At 36.2% G+C, this 22,484-nt stretch overlaps 1 protein-coding gene across 1 annotated transcript; it reads left to right on the top strand.

The window, feature by feature from the left end:
• Positions 1–11,863: 11,863 nt before the first annotated feature.
• On the top strand, positions 11,864–18,428 carry LOC134846692 (hydrocephalus-inducing protein homolog). Its single transcript, XM_063864077.1, has 2 exons — positions 11,864–12,625; positions 18,393–18,428. The coding sequence occupies exons 1-2, from the start codon at positions 11,864–11,866 to the stop codon at positions 18,426–18,428; spliced, it is 798 nt and encodes a 265-aa protein (XP_063720147.1).
• Positions 18,429–22,484: the final 4,056 nt, after the last annotated feature.

A 22,484-nucleotide genomic window follows, 5' to 3' on the forward strand; every position in this document is an offset into this window, starting at 1 on the left:
TTATCTGTAATTTTTCTATTAAACTCCAACTTATTCCTCAACTTGCCAACTTATGTATAAACTGTTTAAAACTCTTTAATAATTCGCATGACAATTCATAGTGAAAAAATGATCTTCAAATTTCGCAAACTGCTGATAATAACTCCAACGAACTTTCACAAATTTCAAACTTTCCTATAACCCGGTTGAAACAAAACCTAAACAACGAATGCATCTTATTTAACAACAAGGCACTATTTTGAAACCAGATTCAACTGAATATCATAATAATTTAAAACCAAAAACTGATTTTAGTTAGGACCAAGTTCAGTTTTAGTAAATCCCAGATTAACACTTATCACAGATAAACTATTTCAAATAAGTGGACACAAACACAAAATTTATCTGACAAAAACCTCAGGTATATGGAAAAGAGAAAGTTATATCAAAAGAGCACTTTATTCGATAAACCACTCTCAAGTTTACTCCGATAACTGGCACAACCCACCAATAGGACGTCCTGAGCATCCTATATAGCCGGCCTTACCAGCCGAGCTACTTACGCTTAGACCCATCGCACTCTTTTTTGCTGAGGATGGCTCCATTGTAAAACTAACCAAACTAAGATAAAAGCTTCCGCGGAAACAACTAAATGATCCATAACTAAAGCGAGAAATTCTAAAGTACAGAAATAAAATTTTAATTGATATGACAGAAAATATTTTATGAGCAGCAAAATTTAGATGATCACTTGACGACATTCCGACATTGGAATGGCAAGTTTAATAGTTTTGCTTGCTGTAGTCTCAATCTTCGCTGGATATGAAGTATGGAGTTCACAAACGAAAACAAAATAAATCCGTTGTAACAAAACAATGGCCAGTTCGATGTCAATCTCAACATACGTGTCTTTTTTCAGCTGCAACTTTTCTAAGAAAAGACAACTTTTCGTCTCGCACGGAGTCTTGCTCTAAATTGTGAAATCGACTCCCTGCAATCACGTTTCTGCTCATCACTTCAATCTCTCTGGACACACGATAATCCCCCATCATCATATTTATTTTGCAGGCATTACAGTAAACTCTCTCACAAACTCAGAAAACACTCCTATATGAAAGAACTCAGAAATTTAAAGCTTCCCCAGACCCCGCATGGGTGGAACCAGTTTGAATTTAGTTATTTCAATTATATTTTATTTCCTTGTAAATTGTTCATTACTAGCCAATCGTGATCCATAACTAAATCTTAATCTATTTTGTAAACTTGAAACCCTAGTGGTTCAGAGAATTAATAATGAAGATTGAAATCAGGTACATTTTCTGTCTTCTATTTTTGCAATAAACCCGTATATCTCTAGATCTTTTGAGACAAGAAAAGATAAGAGTAGGAATAGGATTGGTATTGGACTAAGGAGTTGAAAGAACTTCTCAGGCCGAAACTAGATAGCGTGACAAAAAACTAGATAGCGTGACAAAAAACCCCGTGTTAGATCTATCAGAGCGCGTACAAAGAGCTCTAAGCTTGATTTGAGCCCTGATTGAGTTAATTGATCATCATTTTGTTTGCTTGGTTGTATGCTCTTTCGGGAGTTCAAACTTAATATGAGAAAAGCCAATAAAAAACTTATGAACTATTTGAGCTATGGGTTATGGTGTATGGCGGTAAAGCAGTTGAGCAACAGTTTTGACGTTAATCTTAGTTTTTGAGTGCATTAATTTTAACTTTTGTTTGATCATCAAAAGTATAATACCGTTTCTCGATATGATTTTCATACTGACCAAACGATGATTAATTTAGCAGTCAATTGGTAACTATGTTCAATAGTGATTATCATTATAAAATATACTTCTTGAGCTATTTATTCATGCAACTTGCAATAGACAAAAATGAATCGCTTGAATACCTTACACAAAACGACGAACTTTCCAATCCTGCTTTTAGTGAGGACAGCAATCCTTCTGATGTGGCAGAAAAAGGGCGGTTCACTCAACTTATCAATGAAATGAAAAGAAAGCAACTATCTAAGCAAAAGGTATTACATTAAAGCTAAATGTCGCATCATTCATTTACTTTTCGCAACTTAAGGCTTTATGTCCCAACTTAAGGCTTCATAAGGAAAAAGTACATATTCTTACCGGGATTATCCATTTTCCATCTTTTGCCAAAAAACTTCCAATTGATAAAATGGCGAAAAAATTGTTTCAGATTGTTCATTCGATACAATGGTTTTTTTTCTAGGAAACGGGTTATAAAATACGTTCACAATTTTGATTTCTTAGGCGAAGAAAAACCGCATACACTTTTTTTTTGGAAATTTGTTGATCAATGCAAGCATAATCAATACAAAATAGTCAGCAAAAAATTCTAGAACATACGGAAGTTTTGTTTTTTGAATTATTTACATAAGAAAACCTTAGTCGAAAAAAATTAAAATTGAAGTTCGATAACGTTAAATGGCCAAATTTTAGAAAGGAGCCTTCAAAAAGACGACAGTCTTTTTTGTAGCCAAAGAAAAGTTTGAAAACCTCAGACTGAAGTGCTTGAACGGGTTCTTCAATTTCCGTTCTGACAACCTCACAAAGCAAACTACGTCTTTCTGCTCTTGTGTGCGCATGTTCGACGAAGCGTCAAGGAGTCTCGAAGGAAAAGATTTTCTCCCGTGTTGCTATCCATTTGCCCATGAAGTGTGTGCTGTAAAACCAAATATCGAAAAAAGTTATTCAGGTTTAAAACATTAAATAATTAAAAATTCATCATGTGTTGAACACACTTATAGTTCTTTTTTTTGCACCTGAGGCAATTAACATTTTGCCGCAAGGGGCAGTTGACACAATTTCAAAAAGTCACAACTCGTCGCAGAGCAATTTACCTTAATGATAAGTAGAAAAAAAACAACTCGAAATATATTGGCTCAGCGACACCCAGCGACCAAACGGCCTTGCCGTACCAGGTGGGGCGTTTAAATGGCTTGGAATAATTAAAAAATGCTTGGTGTCTAAAGAAATTCGAAGAGTCCATTACCTCTGTGATAATCCCTAAATCTTATCTGATAACTAGACTAATAATACAGTTGAATTAATAGTAAAGTTTAATAAGTAAGTATGGATCAAAGAATAGAAGATAACTATAATCTCTCAATAGTTAACACAGCGACTCTCAGTCTTTAGCACCATCAAGTTGTTAGAACAATCAACGTGATTGACAGGTCTTTAATTAGTGTTATTCAAATGATCTCGAACATTAATATTAATAAGGTATAACGTCCTCTATCTTAGGTGGTCTACTCACTACCACCACATTTCCCCCTCTAGAAAAATTCATCAACGTTTGAAATTCTCTTACAAGATCACAATAAACAAAATTAGGTCAATGAGTTTAAAAGTTTTTGGGATTAGGTTTTCTTTCCTTGTAGTTCCAATTTGCTAGTCGAGAATGTTGGTCTCCTAAGTTTCCTTCTCGGTGATGGTGACGTTGTATCTTTTGATGATAACGGAATTTCCCCTGGCGAAATTGGGATAGTTTGTGACCCTTGTTTCTCTTCTACGTTTTTAACCGAGTGTTTTAGTGGGCTTCCAAAGAATTGTGTCTGCCGATTGCTTCTTCCCGACGACCTTGAGTTGTTCGAGACTTGTGAATCGTTATCGCCTTCTCCGTTTCTTTTCTCCCTTTTCTTCTCTGGTTTCCTTCTATCTGCTGTTTTATCTTGCTCCGATTTCTTTTCCGTCGTTTCTGATGGTATTTTCATCTTCCCGTCTGATTTTTCTTCCTTGTTATGTGAAGTATTTGCCTTCTCTGTTGCCGTCTTACTCTGAGTTCCCTTCATATTCTCCTTCTCTGTTGTCGGTACTGAGGGTATTGGACATTTTATGCTTTCTTCCGTTTGATTCTCAATTTGCGTTTCTTTTGTTCCGGCTGGTATTATGGAGATTGGACATTCTTCTGTCGACTCTGCCTCTTATCTCTTTTCTGCTGGTGGTACTACTTGCACCTCGTGTTCTGGGGAGCTGCTTGATGTCATGGTTGGGTCTATTACTCCTCTCCTCCACTTGGTACTTCTTTAAGTACATTTGGCGATGCTACATATCTGGAAGCTAAAGTTGGCGGGTTCTCTCTAGCTGTCTTCGTCAGCGTGGAATAAAATTTCATCGTCTTCGCATGTAGTCTGTCCAGTTTCCCGAATGGCCTGTCAAGTGTCATATTTTCCGTGTCTGAATTTTCTGTTGACGTTGAAACCGGTGAGACGTCTGGTCTCGGCAGGATATGAACCGGTCTGTTTGATCCATTTGAGCTGCACTGATGTAATGGTTTCCTCGGCGTGCTTGCGGCTGGTGTCTCTTTTCCTAAACCTGAACAATAGGCTGACTTGAATTTCGGTTTAAGTGATATGTGGTTTTTCCTAATTACTTTCCCATTTTCGGTAATGTAAGTTTTATTAGTGACTTTAACAATTTTCTCATTAAACCGCTTGAATAAAGGACGTCCCGATTTCCTGTCTAATATTTTCCGGTATACCACTACTTTCTCCGGATACTGAATAAGATTGAATTCTAGGTTACTTGATTTTGTCCTGTGCTCTGGCACCTCCGGTTTTACTCTAAATCTTAGGTTCCTTGATTCAAGTCGCTTCTGAGGCTTGCTGCTAATAATGGGTTTCTTTCAGTCAGTTTTCTCAATGCCTCAGATCCCTCCTTGTGTGAAAGATGTCTCCTGTGAAATTTCCAGTCCGATGCTGCCTTTGCCAGATTTTCTAATGCCCTGATACTCTCTGGATCTTCTCCAGTCCTCTTCATTTTTGGTGGCACGTCTCTGCTTGCCATCCCTTTCTTCACCACCTTTAATCCAGTCCTTGAGTCCGCCGATTCTCGCATCTCCTCCGGCTTCAATAGTGATCTCTCCAGTCTCTGTTGATCCAAATTTAAAGAACATTTTAGTTTATCCCTGAAATTAGACCATTCCGTATTCGGTTTCCGTCCGAAATGAAGTTCGAAAGGTAACTTCTTAAGGATGCTGTGACGTGATATTCGAATATCTTTCAAAAATGACTTGACTGCTGTTTGTATATCCTCAAAATTTGGATCCAATTGCATTGTGCCTAGTTTTTTTTATGATTTGAATACATCTTTCTACTAATCCACACCCCCGGTGGTCTCCTACTGGGCAAAAGATTTGATTTATTCCCTTCGATTTACAAAATTCTGCTACTTTCGCATTTTTGAATCCCGAATTTTGATCTGTCTTTAAATTCTTTGGTATGGTATGTTGGTGTATGTAGTTTTTTAAGAATTTGAGTATTTTTTCGCTCCCCGACTTCCTGGGGATCATGGCAGAAGGGTATTTTGAAAATCGATCAATAGCGACTATTATGAATAGTTTTTTTCCTTTAGAATCGAACATTGGGCCAGCAAGGTCTATTTGTAATTCCTCGTTCACCTTTGATAATTCTGGTAAGGGTTCTGCCGAATTGAATGTTTTAGACGTTTTAAGGTTCTTACCATACGCTGAACATGATCTGCAGGTTTGGCATAAATCAATGATCTCCCTATGCATTTTCGGCCACCTCAGATATTGTGCCGCGTCCACCATTGCCTCCTGGCCTGGGTGTGTTCTGTGCAATCGGGACATTACTGCTTTCCTCAGACAAGTTGGTATTGCCACTCTATTGTCAAGAATGATGCAGTCGTTGATTACTGAGGCGTCGTCCCAAAAGTTTGCCATGTAGCTGCCTAATCTCAAGAATCCTTCTCTATCCTTCGCTAGGTTGTGTTTCCTTAGTTGGCCTAACTGGCTGTCTTCCATCGTGAGTTCCCCCAATAGATACGCATCGAGTATGTTATGGAGGCCTGTGGTGAATGATTTCTTGTTTGTGTTCACTGGAGCTTCTTGTTCTTTCTTCTTTCCAACTTTATCTGCTATCGAGTTCACCCTCACTGTCCTTTTCATTCTGTTTGTTCTGAAGTTTGCCTTCATTCGAGCGTAGTTCATCTTGTTCTTGCTTACGATATTGATCCTTTTCCTTTTCCTGCTCTCGGTTATCATCTCCACTGTCTGTCTTGTTTCTGCTCTATTTCTTTCCTCAATCGGGTTTTCCATCTGTTTTATGGATGGCAGGATGAAATTACTCATTTTCCTATGAAAATTTTGTTTTGTTGAATTGATTATGAATTTACTTGAGCTGTTGGTGTTTAAGTTTAAGGTCGGGCACAATGAATTTTGTATATTTTTGGCTGAATGTAACTCCATTGCTTCTGATTGGTTGGATTTTGTTACGACGCCCTCTCGTGGTGAACTGTATAAGACAAAATTGACTTGTAGATATTAAACAATACGAAACCTTTTTACCACTAAAAAAGACCAACAAAAAAAACGACAAATATTTTAAAACCCTGTTATCATATCAGCAAAATGAGAAACATTAAAGATAGTAATTAACGCTAGATATCCAAATTCACCCTTTGGTGAATCGATTGTAGCCAACCAATTGTACCAATCAAAGTAAATATCACAAATATTAATAAACAATACTATACCTGTGGCGACAAGAACATGGCATATAATCAAATGACTCTAGATAAGCAATCACGACGATTAACAGTTTGTCATACCAACAAAACGAAGTTAACAGTTTGTTCTAAGGAATATCCATAGAACCAGACGTTTTTTCAGTTTTGAATCGTAAAATTTTTTGACCTCTCCTTTAAATCAAAAAATAACAACTACCTAGACGATGTTTTTTACTCAATCACAGACAAACACGAAAATGTTCACAATTTGAAAGAAAAAAAACTTTACAAACAGAAAATATGAAAGAAGCCCCAGATAAATCGCATTTTTTCCTAACCCGAGTTCAAATCTTAGCACATATATAGGAAGGAAACACAATAACAGCCCTAAAAACTAGAAAAAATGCTATTTTCAAATTTAAGCCACCATCAAATTAAACAATAAGATTTCCTTAGCATGAAAATTTTTTTCAGTAGATATACCTCAAACCGTTTTTCATTATTTTATGCCAATAAATCATTTTTGCATAGATACTGCAACACCAAAAACAAAATGATAAAAGTAAAACATTTATTAGTGAACAAATATCAACTACACTTCCAGAACCAAATCAACCATTCTATGCTATCTATGACGCATCCAATTTCGGAAAAAGCGCAACAATTTTTACTGTCATATCAAGGAAAAAACAATGAAAGCGAATACACAATTATTTAAGCAAGCAAAAATATAGGCTCTCTATCATAACGAAAGAATGCGCAGCCATCATATACACACTTACAGAAAATGAATTTTTAATACAAGTATCAAAATATCTAACAGTCAAACTTACAGACCACACACCCATAACATTTCTTTTTACACAAAAATATAACCAAAATCATAGAGAATAAAAAAAACTTCAAATTTTTTTAATGTATTCCTCAAGCCTCCATATTGCTAAGACAGCTGGAAAAACCTTGCCCTTTGAGATACGACGAGTAGAAATATAGAAAACTATGATTGACTTCCTCAAGATGAAAAATTTTTCATGCATAAGATGAAAAGGCACCATTATTAGAATTTAGAAACGCAGTAAAAAGATTCAGGTACGACTCAAACCAACACCATTCAGAAAAAGTCCTTTTTACTTTGATTGTCAAAAAAATCATTACGAAGTAGACCTAACAAGGGCAAACACATTTAAACATATCCAACATTCTTCATGGATAGAAAATATTACAAAATAGAAGAACCATAAGCAAAATCAATAACGAAAACATTATATCTATTAGAAAAAAAACAAGATAGTCGATGCATTTTTTTTGCAGGACCATTACATAAAAATGAAAAGTACACAATCTATTGCAGTTTTGATCTTAGAAATCCCGCCGATAAAATTCCTATACGTAAGTCAGAAATATAAAACTTTTTTCAACCTATACGCTCCAACTTACAAATGAATTACTTCAAAAGAATCAAAAATTGAAATCCGTTATCAGACAAATGAAATCAAGGCACAATTACAAAACAAAAATTGTCATAACTGGTATCACTATAACAGGAAAGAAACCCCATCGACGATAATTTTGAAAAAAGAGTAACACCTCCATTAAGGAAAACAGATTTTTTAGATTATCCTTATCAGGATACACTAATAGCTTGTTTACTTTCGAGTGTAATTTTAATAATTTTCACAACATCTACGTCTCAATTATTTAAAAAAAACATGTTAGTTCAGAAAAAGCATATGATAATTTTTTCAAAATGTATCTTTACCAAATGCACCGATTTGGATTTAAAAATACTTTGTGTCGTTTGTCTTACAAGTCAACTGAGTAATCATTCCCGACATCAGAAACAAATAGCAGAAAAACAAGACTTAGAAAAAAGAATGTCTATGTTTTAGTCACCGAATACCATCTGACACAAAAGGTATGTGGTGATTAAAACATTGATTTAGTTTATCATATTTGACACAAAAAGCCCAAAGTCACCATCGTCCGAAGCCAACTCTTGTATTATGATACCTTTAGACGCTTTTATGTACTCTGTAGCTATAAACACAGTACCACACTTTCATGCTTTTTATGCCTGCACGACACTTTATGAACATTGTATACCTAAGTTTGTTTTATCCGAAATCCTTTTAACAGATCATGGCACCGATTTTATAAGCAAAGTAAAAATAACCCTCTGCCACTAATGCAATATTGAACACAAACGAAAAATTTTTCATGCTACATAGACAATTGGACTAGTTGAAGTCATAATCGCTCAATATAAGGTTTTTTTAATATGTATTACGAACGGAAAAGACAAAAAAAATTGAACAGTCAACAGAAATTATTTTAATTTCACCAGCATACAAAACACAAATTACTACAATTTTTTGTTTTTTACCATACAAAATGGTTTTCATCCAAAAATTTTGCAAACTGATAATATTTTTTTAAAAAATGCGGCTAAAAAGATCCAAGGATATTGCCATTCATCACAAGATTCAGTTTGTTATCATTTCTCACCTCATACACATGATCACAATCATTTCCATCACCCAAAAGTTTTAAAACTAGCCTGTGGTACTCATAACGAGTGGATTTAAATTGACAATACAAAACTAGTTGGAACCAACACAAAGTGACAAAAAATTATTACCAACAAAAAATCTTCAATCACAAATAAAGTCTCGCTTCAGACCAGCTTCAGCCATAGAAATTGGAAATATGGACAAATACCAAAATTCTGAATCCCTACAAAACATTGAAAAAAATACAACTTGTCCAAAAAACACTACTAAATTTTTGAGAAACCAATTGAAGTTACATATAATTTTACTGACCAGATTAAAAAACAGTATATAAAGCATAGAGAAAATCTCTCACCCGATCATCCTAAAGAGTACGCTCTTCGAGAATTAACGCAACGATATTCATTTATTGAATCACCACCAGAAGCAATTAAAACAACCTTTTCAGAAATCTCTACAATATTAAAACTGAAAAATTAATTAAAAAATCTCAACAATTCTATCAATTGAAATATGGAAAAATCAAATACTGATAGAACAAAGTTTTCTACCCGAAAAAAAAAAAGAAAACTTTTGTCAAATTTCTAAACATTCGAACCACCTTCTCAAAGTCCAATAAAACGGTGAAAGCAGAATTCTACGCTAGAGTTCAAGAAAAATGACAGAACGTACTTCTCATACAGTTGATCACAAAAACGAATAATAAAGCCTCCATAAGATTCTCGTGGTTATTAGGTTTGTTCTGTTTGAATCTATTAATCAATTCCACAAGTATCTTTTTAAAATTTTGTCATTTGCCAATATTGCCAACTGCGTTCATTTCAAGGACTTACTTAAAACAAGAACTATAACTCTAGCTTTAGAACCTCCAGGTCAAAAATAAGCAGAACATTCATTTTTGATGTGAAAAGTTTCATGTTAAATTTTAAACCCCTCCCAACAAGTCTCAGTAAAAAGCAGCAAAATAGAATAAAAAAATATTCACAATTTTTTTTTAAGTTGAATTAGGAAAAATATTACAAAAATAGCATGGTGAAGATACCTCACAAAATTACCTGTCTAACCAACAAAAAAAACGGAATTAAAAACTTGAAAGCGAATTCTCCAGACTATGTTGCACCAATACCTATCAGTTTCCAACACCCTTGTCTTAATCGAATAAAAATAATTCAGCTTTTCGTAAAAGAAAAAAAAACTTTTCAAAGAACTCTCGGGTGAGTGAAATCAATTTCTGAAAGATTATTCCAAAAAAAGTTGCATCGAATCTACGAAACTTTTCTTTCATCGCCATAAAACTTTTAAAGCTTGTCTAACTTTTTTTTTATTTTTACATACCTTGAAAATTCTTAAATTTTGTTATTTTAATCTTTTTGTATGAAAGTTTTCAATTTTTTTCATCATTTTAAAAAATATCTGTTTCATTCCCAAAGCATTGACCACCTTATCAGTTCAAATTAACTCTTGTCATTATAAAAACCCTTTCTTTTGCTAAGATGTCCTTTCTAATAAAAAAAAAGAATTTCTAATCATGTTTACAATACTCCGAATATTGATGGCTTCTCTCGGCCTAACATTTTTTCAATTTCTAAGACAATCACTAGTTATAGTTTTAACAGAAATCATCAACAGAGCAAATCTTGTCGAAGAATACCACACAACCATTTCACTTAACGAAATAAGTAGAAAATAAATATCAAAAATCAACGTTACTGGTCTTACTTATGTAGAGAACCCCTTACAATCTTGGAGAACAACAAGTATTTTTTTTAAAAACGCTAACTCCGGCACATCAACACAAACCAACAAGCAAACCGCTGTACAAACGACAACTGATACCCATCCTTCAGTTTCATAAAGTTTGGGACGAGCAAGATATCAAAATCGAAATCAAACACAAGGATTAACAAAAAAAACAGATAACTCAATCAGAAGAAACAAAAACTTAACACCAAGAATTAACACCGAGAAAGTTTTTCAATATAAGTTCACCGTCAGAACTATCAAATTCTGCAACACCACAATCAGAGACTTTATCAGACAACTCTACATCTCGCAATATATGTTTTCCGCCATATATACAACTTTCATCAAAAGATATAGCTCATAACCCAATCTCTCTGCACAGAGAGAGATTACCCTTTTTATTCTCCAACCCCCTCACAAATTATAAACAAACCATTAAGACTTGACTGGAACATCTTTGCACCCTTGCATCATCAACACAGCACAGGAATTTTTAGTTGGGCTTACAGCACTATTTACATGATTTTCACCCGGACATACAAGATCATAATTTGCAAATATTAGCACTACATGAAATATTTTCAAAGTTTGAATTAACAAAAGGACATAAACTACTATACAACATCCACTACCTGTTTCCCAACTATAATTATTAGGATTTTTGTGCAAATGTATCATTTGATAGTTGTTGTGAAAAATATACTTTACCTTCTGAAAAACTCAACATCAACATCTCAAGACAATCCATCACCAAGAACAGTACCACAAGATCATTTAACAGCTCATTTTGATAACGAACAAAACCAGCAAAAAACGTTATTTATATACGCTATAAATCAAGCAACCCAAGAGCAATAAAAATCACAAGCAATAGAAACAACAAAGCTAATTGCAACTTGATTATCAAACGCCAGTTCTATGGCACTTTTAGGCTGGAAAATCACAGGAAAATTTTCTGAAGAGAGGGTAACTTGTACCCAAGTAACGACCGGAAAAAAATCGACGAATCAATCTATCAAAGCAGTATTGAACCTCTTTTACGTCCCAAACCTGACGATTGCAGACATATATTACAACGTCTACACAGCAGTAGTCTACAAGAGCCAATTTTTTTTAGGTAATCTCACTTTCATGATTATCTTTAGCTTCAATTGGGACGTGGCCAAATTCAAGCCGGACTTCAGCATAGTTCCATCTAAAGGGTATATCGCATCAGGGATGGACCTGCCTTTGGAAATCGCATTCCATCCTTCAGTTGTGAACGCAGACATCCGATACAGCAACCTCACTTGTAATATAGAGGGGGGCAAACCTCTTAAGCTCACCCTTACTGGAGTGTGTGCTGCGTGTCCTCCTACTGGAAAGGAACTTGTCCAGTTCCAATGTAGTGTGCGAGAGACCGACCGTAAAATGGTCAGCATCAGCAACAAGACCGGATCTCAGTGGATTCTGACTCCGGTTATCGAGGCCGAATTCTTCCAGGGTCCAGATACCCTGGTTATTGAAGCAGGAGCGACAAAACTGTACAACATTTCATACAAGCCATTCCGAATGACGTCGGCTGATAAGAAGCACCTGGGATCAGTTTTCTTCGCACTTCCAGACGGAAGTGAACTTTTGTATAATATGCAAGGTGCCGCGGATCCTCCAAAGCCGGTAGACACTATCATCCGGGAGGTTCCTTTCAAACAGCCTCACACTGAGTTGATTCCTGTTAGTAACTGGGAGAAGACTCCGCAGAAGTTCAAGGTCATCATAGACCTGATGAAGCCGGATAAACTGGATCCCTCTACTCAACTTAATGAGCTGGATTATTTGGACGTTCCTGGGTTGACTAAAAGAGATTATAAGCTGAATTTCTACTCGCATAAAGAAGGGAACTTCCAGGCCAAGGTATATTTCCATATTTCGAAAGATTTTTTTTGTTCGTGTTCTTTATGTGATTTAGTAGATTTTTAGACCTTTTTAGCTTCACAGCTACTTTCATCGCGTGTGTGAATTAGAACGAACACAAATCTTGAATCACTAGCAGTAGCAGAATCAAAGATACCATATGCAGGACACCTCATTTGTGGAACTCGATCAAATTTTATTGATTACAGAGGAAACAATTTTTGGCACTACACCTATAGAAGAAATTATCACCTTTAATTGACTTTGCAGATAATTGATGTTTTCAACGCATCACAGTTTCTTACAAAATTAAAAATCTCTCCGTAGGTTACATTTTGCGGCGAACATATTTTTCGGATACAGTCTTTCCTTGGGGATCACAATATCGCCTCAATATCGAACAACTAAACCCCAAAGAAGATAAATTTAATTTATTAACACCGTATTCTACAATAAGGCCACCACTAAAAAATCTTCTCAACCTTTTCAAGAAATATTCACAAAAATCCAACGTCAATAAAAAATCACAATTGCCAAAAACTAGCTGAAAGAGCAGGATTCTCAGACAACTAAGCACATGATACCAATGGATATTTTGAAAACCTCAAAAACAATTCATATCTTAGTGGTAAATATTACAGACATTAAGATCACCCTTTAGTTTTCAAGCATAAATTACCAACACCTGCAATTTACACCTGTATACACCTGCAATTTGGGAACACTTCCTTCTTATGGAATACACTCTAATTAAAAACATGACAAAAACGGAAACCAAATTGCTCATATCATATGTCAAGCGCAAAATATTACGATTTATACAAGCCAATAATTGAACAATCTCTTACTCTTAGTTTTCGATCTAAAAACTACAATGGTTTTAGTCGACAAGGAGCCAACAACTTGGAACCTCCAGTTGCTCTTTTTATGGCCCCTCTCTGTTTCATTACTCACATTCATTCGCTTCTGTCAATGTTCTTCTACCCTGTCCACAGCCGGTACCACCTCCAACTGATTCCACTATATCATCTAAACATCCCACTTGCATTCTGATAATTTGAGACAAACGGCATTTAACCTCCGCATTTTTTTAGAAACCTCAGAAGTAGAAAGCCCAGATAAACTTTTAGAGTCGGAATCCATTCCAACCACTGATTTTTCAACGCCACATTTTCCCCCAATCACTTCCAAAGCCCCAGTCATTACCCTCTCATCAAACTCTTGTTCTTCTTATACTGACTTTACCAGCACTTATACTGATTCTATCAGCACTTTCCGACCCCGTTGATAAAAATCCTAGCTCTATTACTGAGCATCAAGTTGAGCATGATTTAGAAAACTTCATACAACAGCAGCAACTTAGCACAATGCACAACATCAATTCACTAATTCACTCATTGCGCTTCTACAACCGATAACTTTTATAGCACTGTTAATCAACACACAACCGCACAAATTCTAAACAAAAGTAGAAAAAAAATAACTCTAGATATCTACAAAACCGCACACCTATTTCCCAAACATTACAAAGCCATCTTCCAGAAAACAGTAAAACACATGAAAACTTACTTCTTTCTTTTGCATGCTTCCCACAATATTGCTCTAATAACAAGGAACCGCAAAACCAATGCCACCTTTAACTCAAGGCAATAAACTTATTACGCACACTCCCATGGTTTAGCTATTAAAATTTTTGTAACTCCCCTAAACTCCCTGCTGAAAAATTTACACGCCAACATTAATCACCAACTTAATTGCACAATTCATCTCGACTACTTCAGTAGTATTTTTTTTATCAAAAACACTCAAGAGACGCATTGCATGAAAATCTAACCAATTTCCTATCGCCTATTATCATGTTAATAGATACAAGGTTAACAGATACGTGGAAGCACGGATGTCGAAGTCAACCTAAAAATACCATAAAAAAATTTTTCATCAAAACTGTTTAAATCTCTGATCTCCAGCGCATTGACAAACAACTAGAGCACATAATTGACTACGCACTAAAAATGTAGAGGATTTCAAATCTTTCTTTAGCCGTTTCGATAGCTTTCCTTTTTTTAACACCAGAGGAAAAACAAAATGTAAACTGTACTAATTAACCAAAATTAAAAACCAAGCTAAACATACTCAAACCTAGTACCATTTTATTCAAAGACACTTCACACAGCTTTGAACATCACGTAACCCACATCACTGATACATGTTTTTCAATTCAAAATAGACATCCCCCTCCTTTTTTAAATTTACCTGCTGCAATCAAGGCACTAACCTGCTTGGCACTCTCGGCAATAAGGATCCCGTCCGCCAAGTTTCTAAAAAATGAAACCGAAAAAAATTGGAAAAAAATATATCTTTCCTTCGAATGGCGCTAACCTATTGTAGTATTTTTGATCATATTCAATGAATTTTTTAATTAAGCAAAAACTTGAAAATTCAATGCAATTAATTTGTGATAAAATGCAAAAGGTTACACGAATAAATCGTAAAGTACAGATAAACCAACCTTTTTATCTGTAATTTTTCTATTAAACTCCAACTTATTCCTCAACTTGCCAACTTATGTATAAACTGTTTAAAACTCTTTAATAATTCGCATGACAATTCATAGTGAAAAAATGATCTTCAAATTTCGCAAACTGCTGATAATAACTCCAACGAACTTTCACAAATTTCAAACTTTCCTATAACCCGGTTGAAACAAAACCTAAACAACGAATGCATCTTATTTAACAACAAGGCACTATTTTGAAACCAGATTCAACTGAATATCATAATAATTTAAAACCAAAAACTGATTTTAGTTAGGACCAAGTTCAGTTTTAGTAAATCCCAGATTAACACTTATCACAGATAAACTATTTCAAATAAGTGGACACAAACACAAAATTTATCTGACAAAAACCTCAGGTATATGGAAAAGAGAAAGTTATATCAAAAGAGCACTTTATTCGATAAACCACTCTCAAGTTTACTCCGATAACTGGCACAACCCACCAATAGGACGTCCTGAGCATCCTATATAGCCGGCCTTACCAGCCGAGCTACTTACGCTTAGACCCATCGCACTCTTTTTTGCTGAGGATGGCTCCATTGTAAAACTAACCAAACTAAGATAAAAGCTTCCGCGGAAACAACTAAATGATCCATAACTAAAGCGAGAAATTCTAAAGTACAGAAATAAAATTTTAATTGATATGACAGAAAATATTTTATGAGCAGCAAAACTTAGATGATCACTTGACGACATTCCGACATTGGAATGGCAAGTTTAATAGTTTTGCTTGCTGTAGTCTCAATCTTCGCTGGATATGAAGTATGGAGTTCACAAACGAAAACAAAATAAATCCGTTGTAACAAAACAATGGCCAGTTCGATGTCAATCTCAACATACGTGTCTTTTTTCAGCTGCAACTTTTCTAAGAAAAGACAACTTTTCGTCTCGCACGGAGTCTTGCTCTAAATTGTGAAATCGACTCCCTGCAATCACGTTTCTGCTCATCACTTCAATCTCTCTGGACACACGATAATCCCCCATCATCATATTTATTTTGCAGGCATTACAGTAAACTCTCTCACAAACTCAGAAAACACTCCTATATGAAAGAACTCAGAAATTTAAAGCTTCCCCAGACCCCGCATGGGTGGAACCAGTTTGAATTTAGTTATTTCAATTATATTTTATTTCCTTGTAAATTGTTCATTACTAGCCAATCGTGATCCATAACTAAATCTTAATCTATTTTGTAAACTTGAAACCCTAGTGGTTCAGAGAATTAATAATGAAGATTGAAATCAGGTACATTTTCTGTCTTCTATTTTTGCAATAAACCCGTATATCTCTAGATCTTTTGAGACAAGAAAAGATAAGAGTAGGAATAGGATTGGTATTGGACTAAGGAGTTGAAAGAACTTCTCAGGCCGAAACTAGATAGCGTGACAAAAAACTAGATAGCGTGACAAAAAACCCCGTGTTAGATCTATCAGAGCGCGTACAAAGAGCTCTAAGCTTGATTTGAGCCCTGATTGAGTTAATTGATCATCATTTTGTTTGCTTGGTTGTATGCTCTTTCGGGAGTTCAAACTTAATATGAGAAAAGCCAATAAAAAACTTATGAACTATTTGAGCTATGGGTTATGGTGTATGGCGGTAAAGCAGTTGAGCAACAGTTTTGACGTTAATCTTAGTTTTTGAGTGCATTAATTTTAACTTTTGTTTGTTCATCAAAAGTATAATACCGTTTCTCGATATGATTTTCATACTGACCAAACGATGATTAATTTAGCAGTCAATTGGTAACTATGTTCAATAGTGATTATCATTATAAAATATACTTCTTGAGCTATTTATTCATGCAACTTGCAATAGACAAAAATGAATCGCTTGAATACCTTACACAAAACGACGAACTTTCCAATCCTGCTTTTAGTGAGGACAGCAATCCTTCTGATGTGGCAGAAAAAGGGCGGTTCACTCAACTTATCAATGAAATGAAAAGAAAGCAACTATCTAAGCAAAAGGTATTACATTAAAGCTAAATGTCGCATCATTCATTTACTTTTCGCAACTTAAGGCTTTATGTCCCAACTTAAGGCTTCATAAGGAAAAAGTACATATTCTTACCGGGATTATCCATTTTCCATCTTTTGCCAAAAAACTTCCAATTGATAAAATGGCGAAAAAATTGTTTCAGATTGTTCATTCGATACAATGGTTTTTTTTCTAGGAAACGGGTTATAAAATACGTTCACAATTTTGATTTCTTAGGCGAAGAAAAACCGCATACACTTTTTTTTGGAAATTTGTTGATCAATGCAAGCATAATCAATACAAAATAGTCAGCAAAAAATTCTAGAACATACGGAAGTTTTGTTTTTTGAATTATTTACATAAGAAAACCTTAGTCGAAAAAAATTAAAATTGAAGTTCGATAACGTTAAATGGCCAAATTTTAGAAAGGAGCCTTCAAAAAGACGACAGTCTTTTTTGTAGCCAAAGAAAAGTTTGAAAACCTCAGACTGAAGTGCTTGAACGGGTTCTTCAATTTCCGTTCTGACAACCTCACAAAGCAAACTACGTCTTTCTGCTCTTGTGTGCGCATGTTCGACGAAGCGTCAAGGAGTCTCGAAGGAAAAGATTTTCTCCCGTGTTGCTATCCATTTGCCCATGAAGTGTGTGCTGTAAAACCAAATATCGAAAAAAGTTATTCAGGTTTAAAACATTAAATAATTAAAAATTCATCATGTGTTGAACACACTTATAGTTCTTTTTTTTGCACCTGAGGCAATTAACATTTTGCCGCAAGGGGCAGTTGACACAATTTCAAAAAGTCACAACTCGTCGCAGAGCAATTTACCTTAATGATAAGTAGAAAAAAAAACAACTCGAAATATATTGGCTCAGCGACACCCAGCGACCAAACGGCCTTGCCGTACCAGGTGGGGCGTTTAAATGGCTTGGAATAATTAAAAAATGCTTGGTGTCTAAAGAAATTCGAAGAGTCCATTACCTCTGTGATAATCCCTAAATCTTATCTGATAACTAGACTAATAATACAGTTGAATTAATAGTAAAGTTTAATAAGTAAGTATGGATCAAAGAATAGAAGATAACTATAATCTCTCAATAGTTAACACAGCGACTCTCAGTCTTTAGCACCATCAAGTTGTTAGAACAATCAACGTGATTGACAGGTCTTTAATTAGTGTTATTCAAATGATCTCGAACATTAATATTAATAAGGTATAACGTCCTCTATCTTAGGTGGTCTACTCACTACCACCACATTTCCCCCTCTAGAAAAATTCATCAACGTTTGAAATTCTCTTACAAGATCACAATAAACAAAATTAGGTCAATGAGTTTAAAAGTTTTTGGGATTAGGTTTTCTTTCCTTGTAGTTCCAATTTGCTAGTCGAGAATGTTGGTCTCCTAAGTTTCCTTCTCGGTGATGGTGACGTTGTATCTTTTGATGATAACGGAATTTCCCCTGGCGAAATTGGGATAGTTTGTGACCCTTGTTTCTCTTCTACGTTTTTAACCGAGTGTTTTAGTGGGCTTCCAAAGAATTGTGTCTGCCGATTGCTTCTTCCCGACGACCTTGAGTTGTTCGAGACTTGTGAATCGTTATCGCCTTCTCCGTTTCTTTTCTCCCTTTTCTTCTCTGGTTTCCTTCTATCTGCTGTTTTATCTTGCTCCGATTTCTTTTCCGTCGTTTCTGATGGTATTTTCATCTTCCCGTCTGATTTTTCTTCCTTGTTATGTGAAGTATTTGCCTTCTCTGTTGCCGTCTTACTCTGAGTTCCCTTCATATTCTCCTTCTCTGTTGTCGGTACTGAGGGTATTGGACATTTTATGCTTTCTTCCGTTTGATTCTCAATTTGCGTTTCTTTTGTTCCGGCTGGTATTATGGAGATTGGACATTCTTCTGTCGACTCTGCCTCTTATCTCTTTTCTGCTGGTGGTACTACTTGCACCTCGTGTTCTGGGGAGCTGCTTGATGTCATGGTTGGGTCTATTACTCCTCTCCTCCACTTGGTACTTCTTTAAGTACATTTGGCGATGCTACATATCTGGAAGCTAAAGTTGGCGGGTTCTCTCTAGCTGTCTTCGTCAGCGTGGAATAAAATTTCATCGTCTTCGCATGTAGTCTGTCCAGTTTCCCGAATGGCCTGTCAAGTGTCATATTTTCCGTGTCTGAATTTTCTGTTGACGTTGAAACCGGTGAGACGTCTGGTCTCGGCAGGATATGAACCGGTCTGTTTGATCCATTTGAGCTGCACTGATGTAATGGTTTCCTCGGCGTGCTTGCGGCTGGTGTCTCTTTTCCTAAACCTGAACAATAGGCTGACTTGAATTTCGGTTTAAGTGATATGTGGTTTTTCCTAATTACTTTCCCATTTTCGGTAATGTAAGTTTTATTAGTGACTTTAACAATTTTCTCATTAAACCGCTTGAATAAAGGACGTCCCGATTTCCTGTCTAATATTTTCCGGTATACCACTACTTTCTCCGGATACTGAATAAGATTGAATTCTAGGTTACTTGATTTTGTCCTGTGCTCTGGCACCTCCGGTTTTACTCTAAATCTTAGGTTCCTTGATTCAAGTCGCTTCTGAGGCTTGCTGCTAATAATGGGTTTCTTTCAGTCAGTTTTCTCAATGCCTCAGATCCCTCCTTGTGTGAAAGATGTCTCCTGTGAAATTTCCAGTCCGATGCTGCCTTTGCCAGATTTTCTAATGCCCTGATACTCTCTGGATCTTCTCCAGTCCTCTTCATTTTTGGTGGCACGTCTCTGCTTGCCATCCCTTTCTTCACCACCTTTAATCCAGTCCTTGAGTCCGCCGATTCTCGCATCTCCTCCGGCTTCAATAGTGATCTCTCCAGTCTCTGTTGATCCAAATTTAAAGAACATTTTAGTTTATCCCTGAAATTAGACCATTCCGTATTCGGTTTCCGTCCGAAATGAAGTTCGAAAGGTAACTTCTTAAGGATGCTGTGACGTGATATTCGAATATCTTTCAAAAATGACTTGACTGCTGTTTGTATATCCTCAAAATTTGGATCCAATTGCATTGTGCCTAGTTTTTTTTATGATTTGAATACATCTTTCTACTAATCCACACCCCCGGTGGTCTCCTACTGGGCAAAAGATTTGATTTATTCCCTTCGATTTACAAAATTCTGCTACTTTCGCATTTTTGAATCCCGAATTTTGATCTGTCTTTAAATTCTTTGGTATGGTATGTTGGTGTATGTAGTTTTTTAAGAATTTGAGTATTTTTTCGCTCCCCGACTTCCTGGGGATCATGGCAGAAGGGCATTTTGAAAATCGATCAATAGCGACTATTATGAATAGTTTTTTTCCTTTAGAATCGAACATTGGGCCAGCAAGGTCTATTTGTAATTCCTCGTTCACCTTTGATAATTCTGGTAAGGGTTCTGCCGAATTGAATGTTTTAGACGTTTTAAGGTTCTTACCATACGCTGAACATGATCTGCAGGTTTGGCATAAATCAATGATCTCCCTATGCATTTTCGGCCACCTCAGATATTGTGCCGCGTCCACCATTGCCTCCTGGCCTGGGTGTGTTCTGTGCAATCGGGACATTACTGCTTTCCTCAGACAAGTTGGTATTGCCACTCTATTGTCAAGAATGATGCAGTCGTTGATTACTGAGGCGTCGTCCCAAAAGTTTGCCATGTAGCTGCCTAATCTCAAGAATCCTTCTCTATCCTTCGCTAGGATGTGTTTCCTTAGTTGGCCTAACTGGCTGTCTTCCATCGTGAGTTCCCCCAATAGATACGCATCGAGTATGTTATGGAGGCCTGTGGTGAATGATTTCTTGTTTGTGTTCACTGGAGCTTCTTGTTCTTTCTTCTTTCCAACTTTATCTGCTATCGAGTTCACCCTCACTGTCCTTTTCATTCTGTTTGTTCTGAAGTTTGCCTTCATTCGAGCGTAGTTCATCTTGTTCTTGCTTACGATATTGATCCTTTTCCTTTTCCTGCTCTCGGTTATCATCTCCACTGTCTGTCTTGTTTCTGCTCTATTTCTTTCCTCAATCGGGTTTTCCATCTGTTTTATGGATGGCAGGATGAAATTACTCATTTTCCTATGAAAATTTTGTTTTGTTGAATTGATTATGAATTTACTTGAGCTGTTGGTGTTTAAGTTTAAGGTCGGGCACAATGAATTTTGTATATTTTTGGCTGAATGTAACTCCATTGCTTCTGATTGGTTGGATTTTGTTACGACGCCCTCTCGTGGTGAACTGGTTAGATATGGCGAGGTTGTGAATAAATAAAAATTTTGCCGAATCTGATTGGTTACAATTTTCACCACATGACTTTCCGCCCTCTCGTGATGAGTTGTGCATTTGCATATCTTGTTTTGATTGGTTGTTGTTTTTGCCGCATATATTTCCGATCTGTACTTGAGGGATGTGAATTTGCATACATTGATCTGATTGGGTAGTGTCACTTCCGCATGACGATGCGCCCTCTTGCGGATGTGTGAACATTTGCATATCTGATCGTGATTGGTTGATACATGTTCCTTCCGTATCGGATGTTTTGTTACTTTTTGCGGTTCTGCATCGAAGATCTGATTGGATAAATTCTTTGTACGAGATATCGACGCCCCCTTGCGGTGCTTCGGAAATTGGGTGTTTTCCTCCGTTCTCCCTCCCAATTAGTGTAAGTCTCTTTGAAATTATCCTGTTTTCCTCTAGGTGGGCCTTGACTAATTGGATTTTTTCAATTTCTTTTGTCGGCGCTGGAGTGTTAATCACCCTACATGCCTCATCAAAATTTTCGATGGCTTTGACTACAAACTGTTCTTCGTATGTTGATGTAGGTGGTGCCTCAAACTTAGGGCTTCTTGATAAGTAATCTGCCATTCCTATTTTAGCTCCTTCGATGTGAGAAATTGTATATTCGAATGGTAGCATTCTGTCTGCCCATCTTGTCAGCCTGGATTGGTATGTTTTGTTGCCCCGATTTTCTGTTAATGCTGCGACTATGGCCTTGTGGTCGGTTAATATTTGGAATTGGTTTCCCAATAAATAGTTTCTAAAGAATTCAAATGACCATACCACCGCTAGTAGTTCGAGCTCGTTAGTGCTGTACTTTTGTTCAGCTGCATTCAAAAATCTTGATGTGAATGCGATTGGTACCCATTTGTCTAGTTCCAATTCTTGCTCTAATGCAGCCCCCAATCCTTTATGACTGGCGTCTTATTTAATCCTGCATTGTTTGGTGGCATCGTAATGGTGCATTTTTGTTATGTTGGCGATTAGTTCCAGGGTTTTTATAAATGCTTCTTCACTCCAAATGATTTTCTCTTTGATTTCC

Source organism: Symsagittifera roscoffensis, chromosome 5 (assembly GCF_963678635.1).
Source record: "Symsagittifera roscoffensis chromosome 5, txSymRosc1.1, whole genome shotgun sequence".
Lineage (NCBI taxonomy): Eukaryota > Metazoa > Xenacoelomorpha > Acoela > Convolutidae > Symsagittifera > Symsagittifera roscoffensis.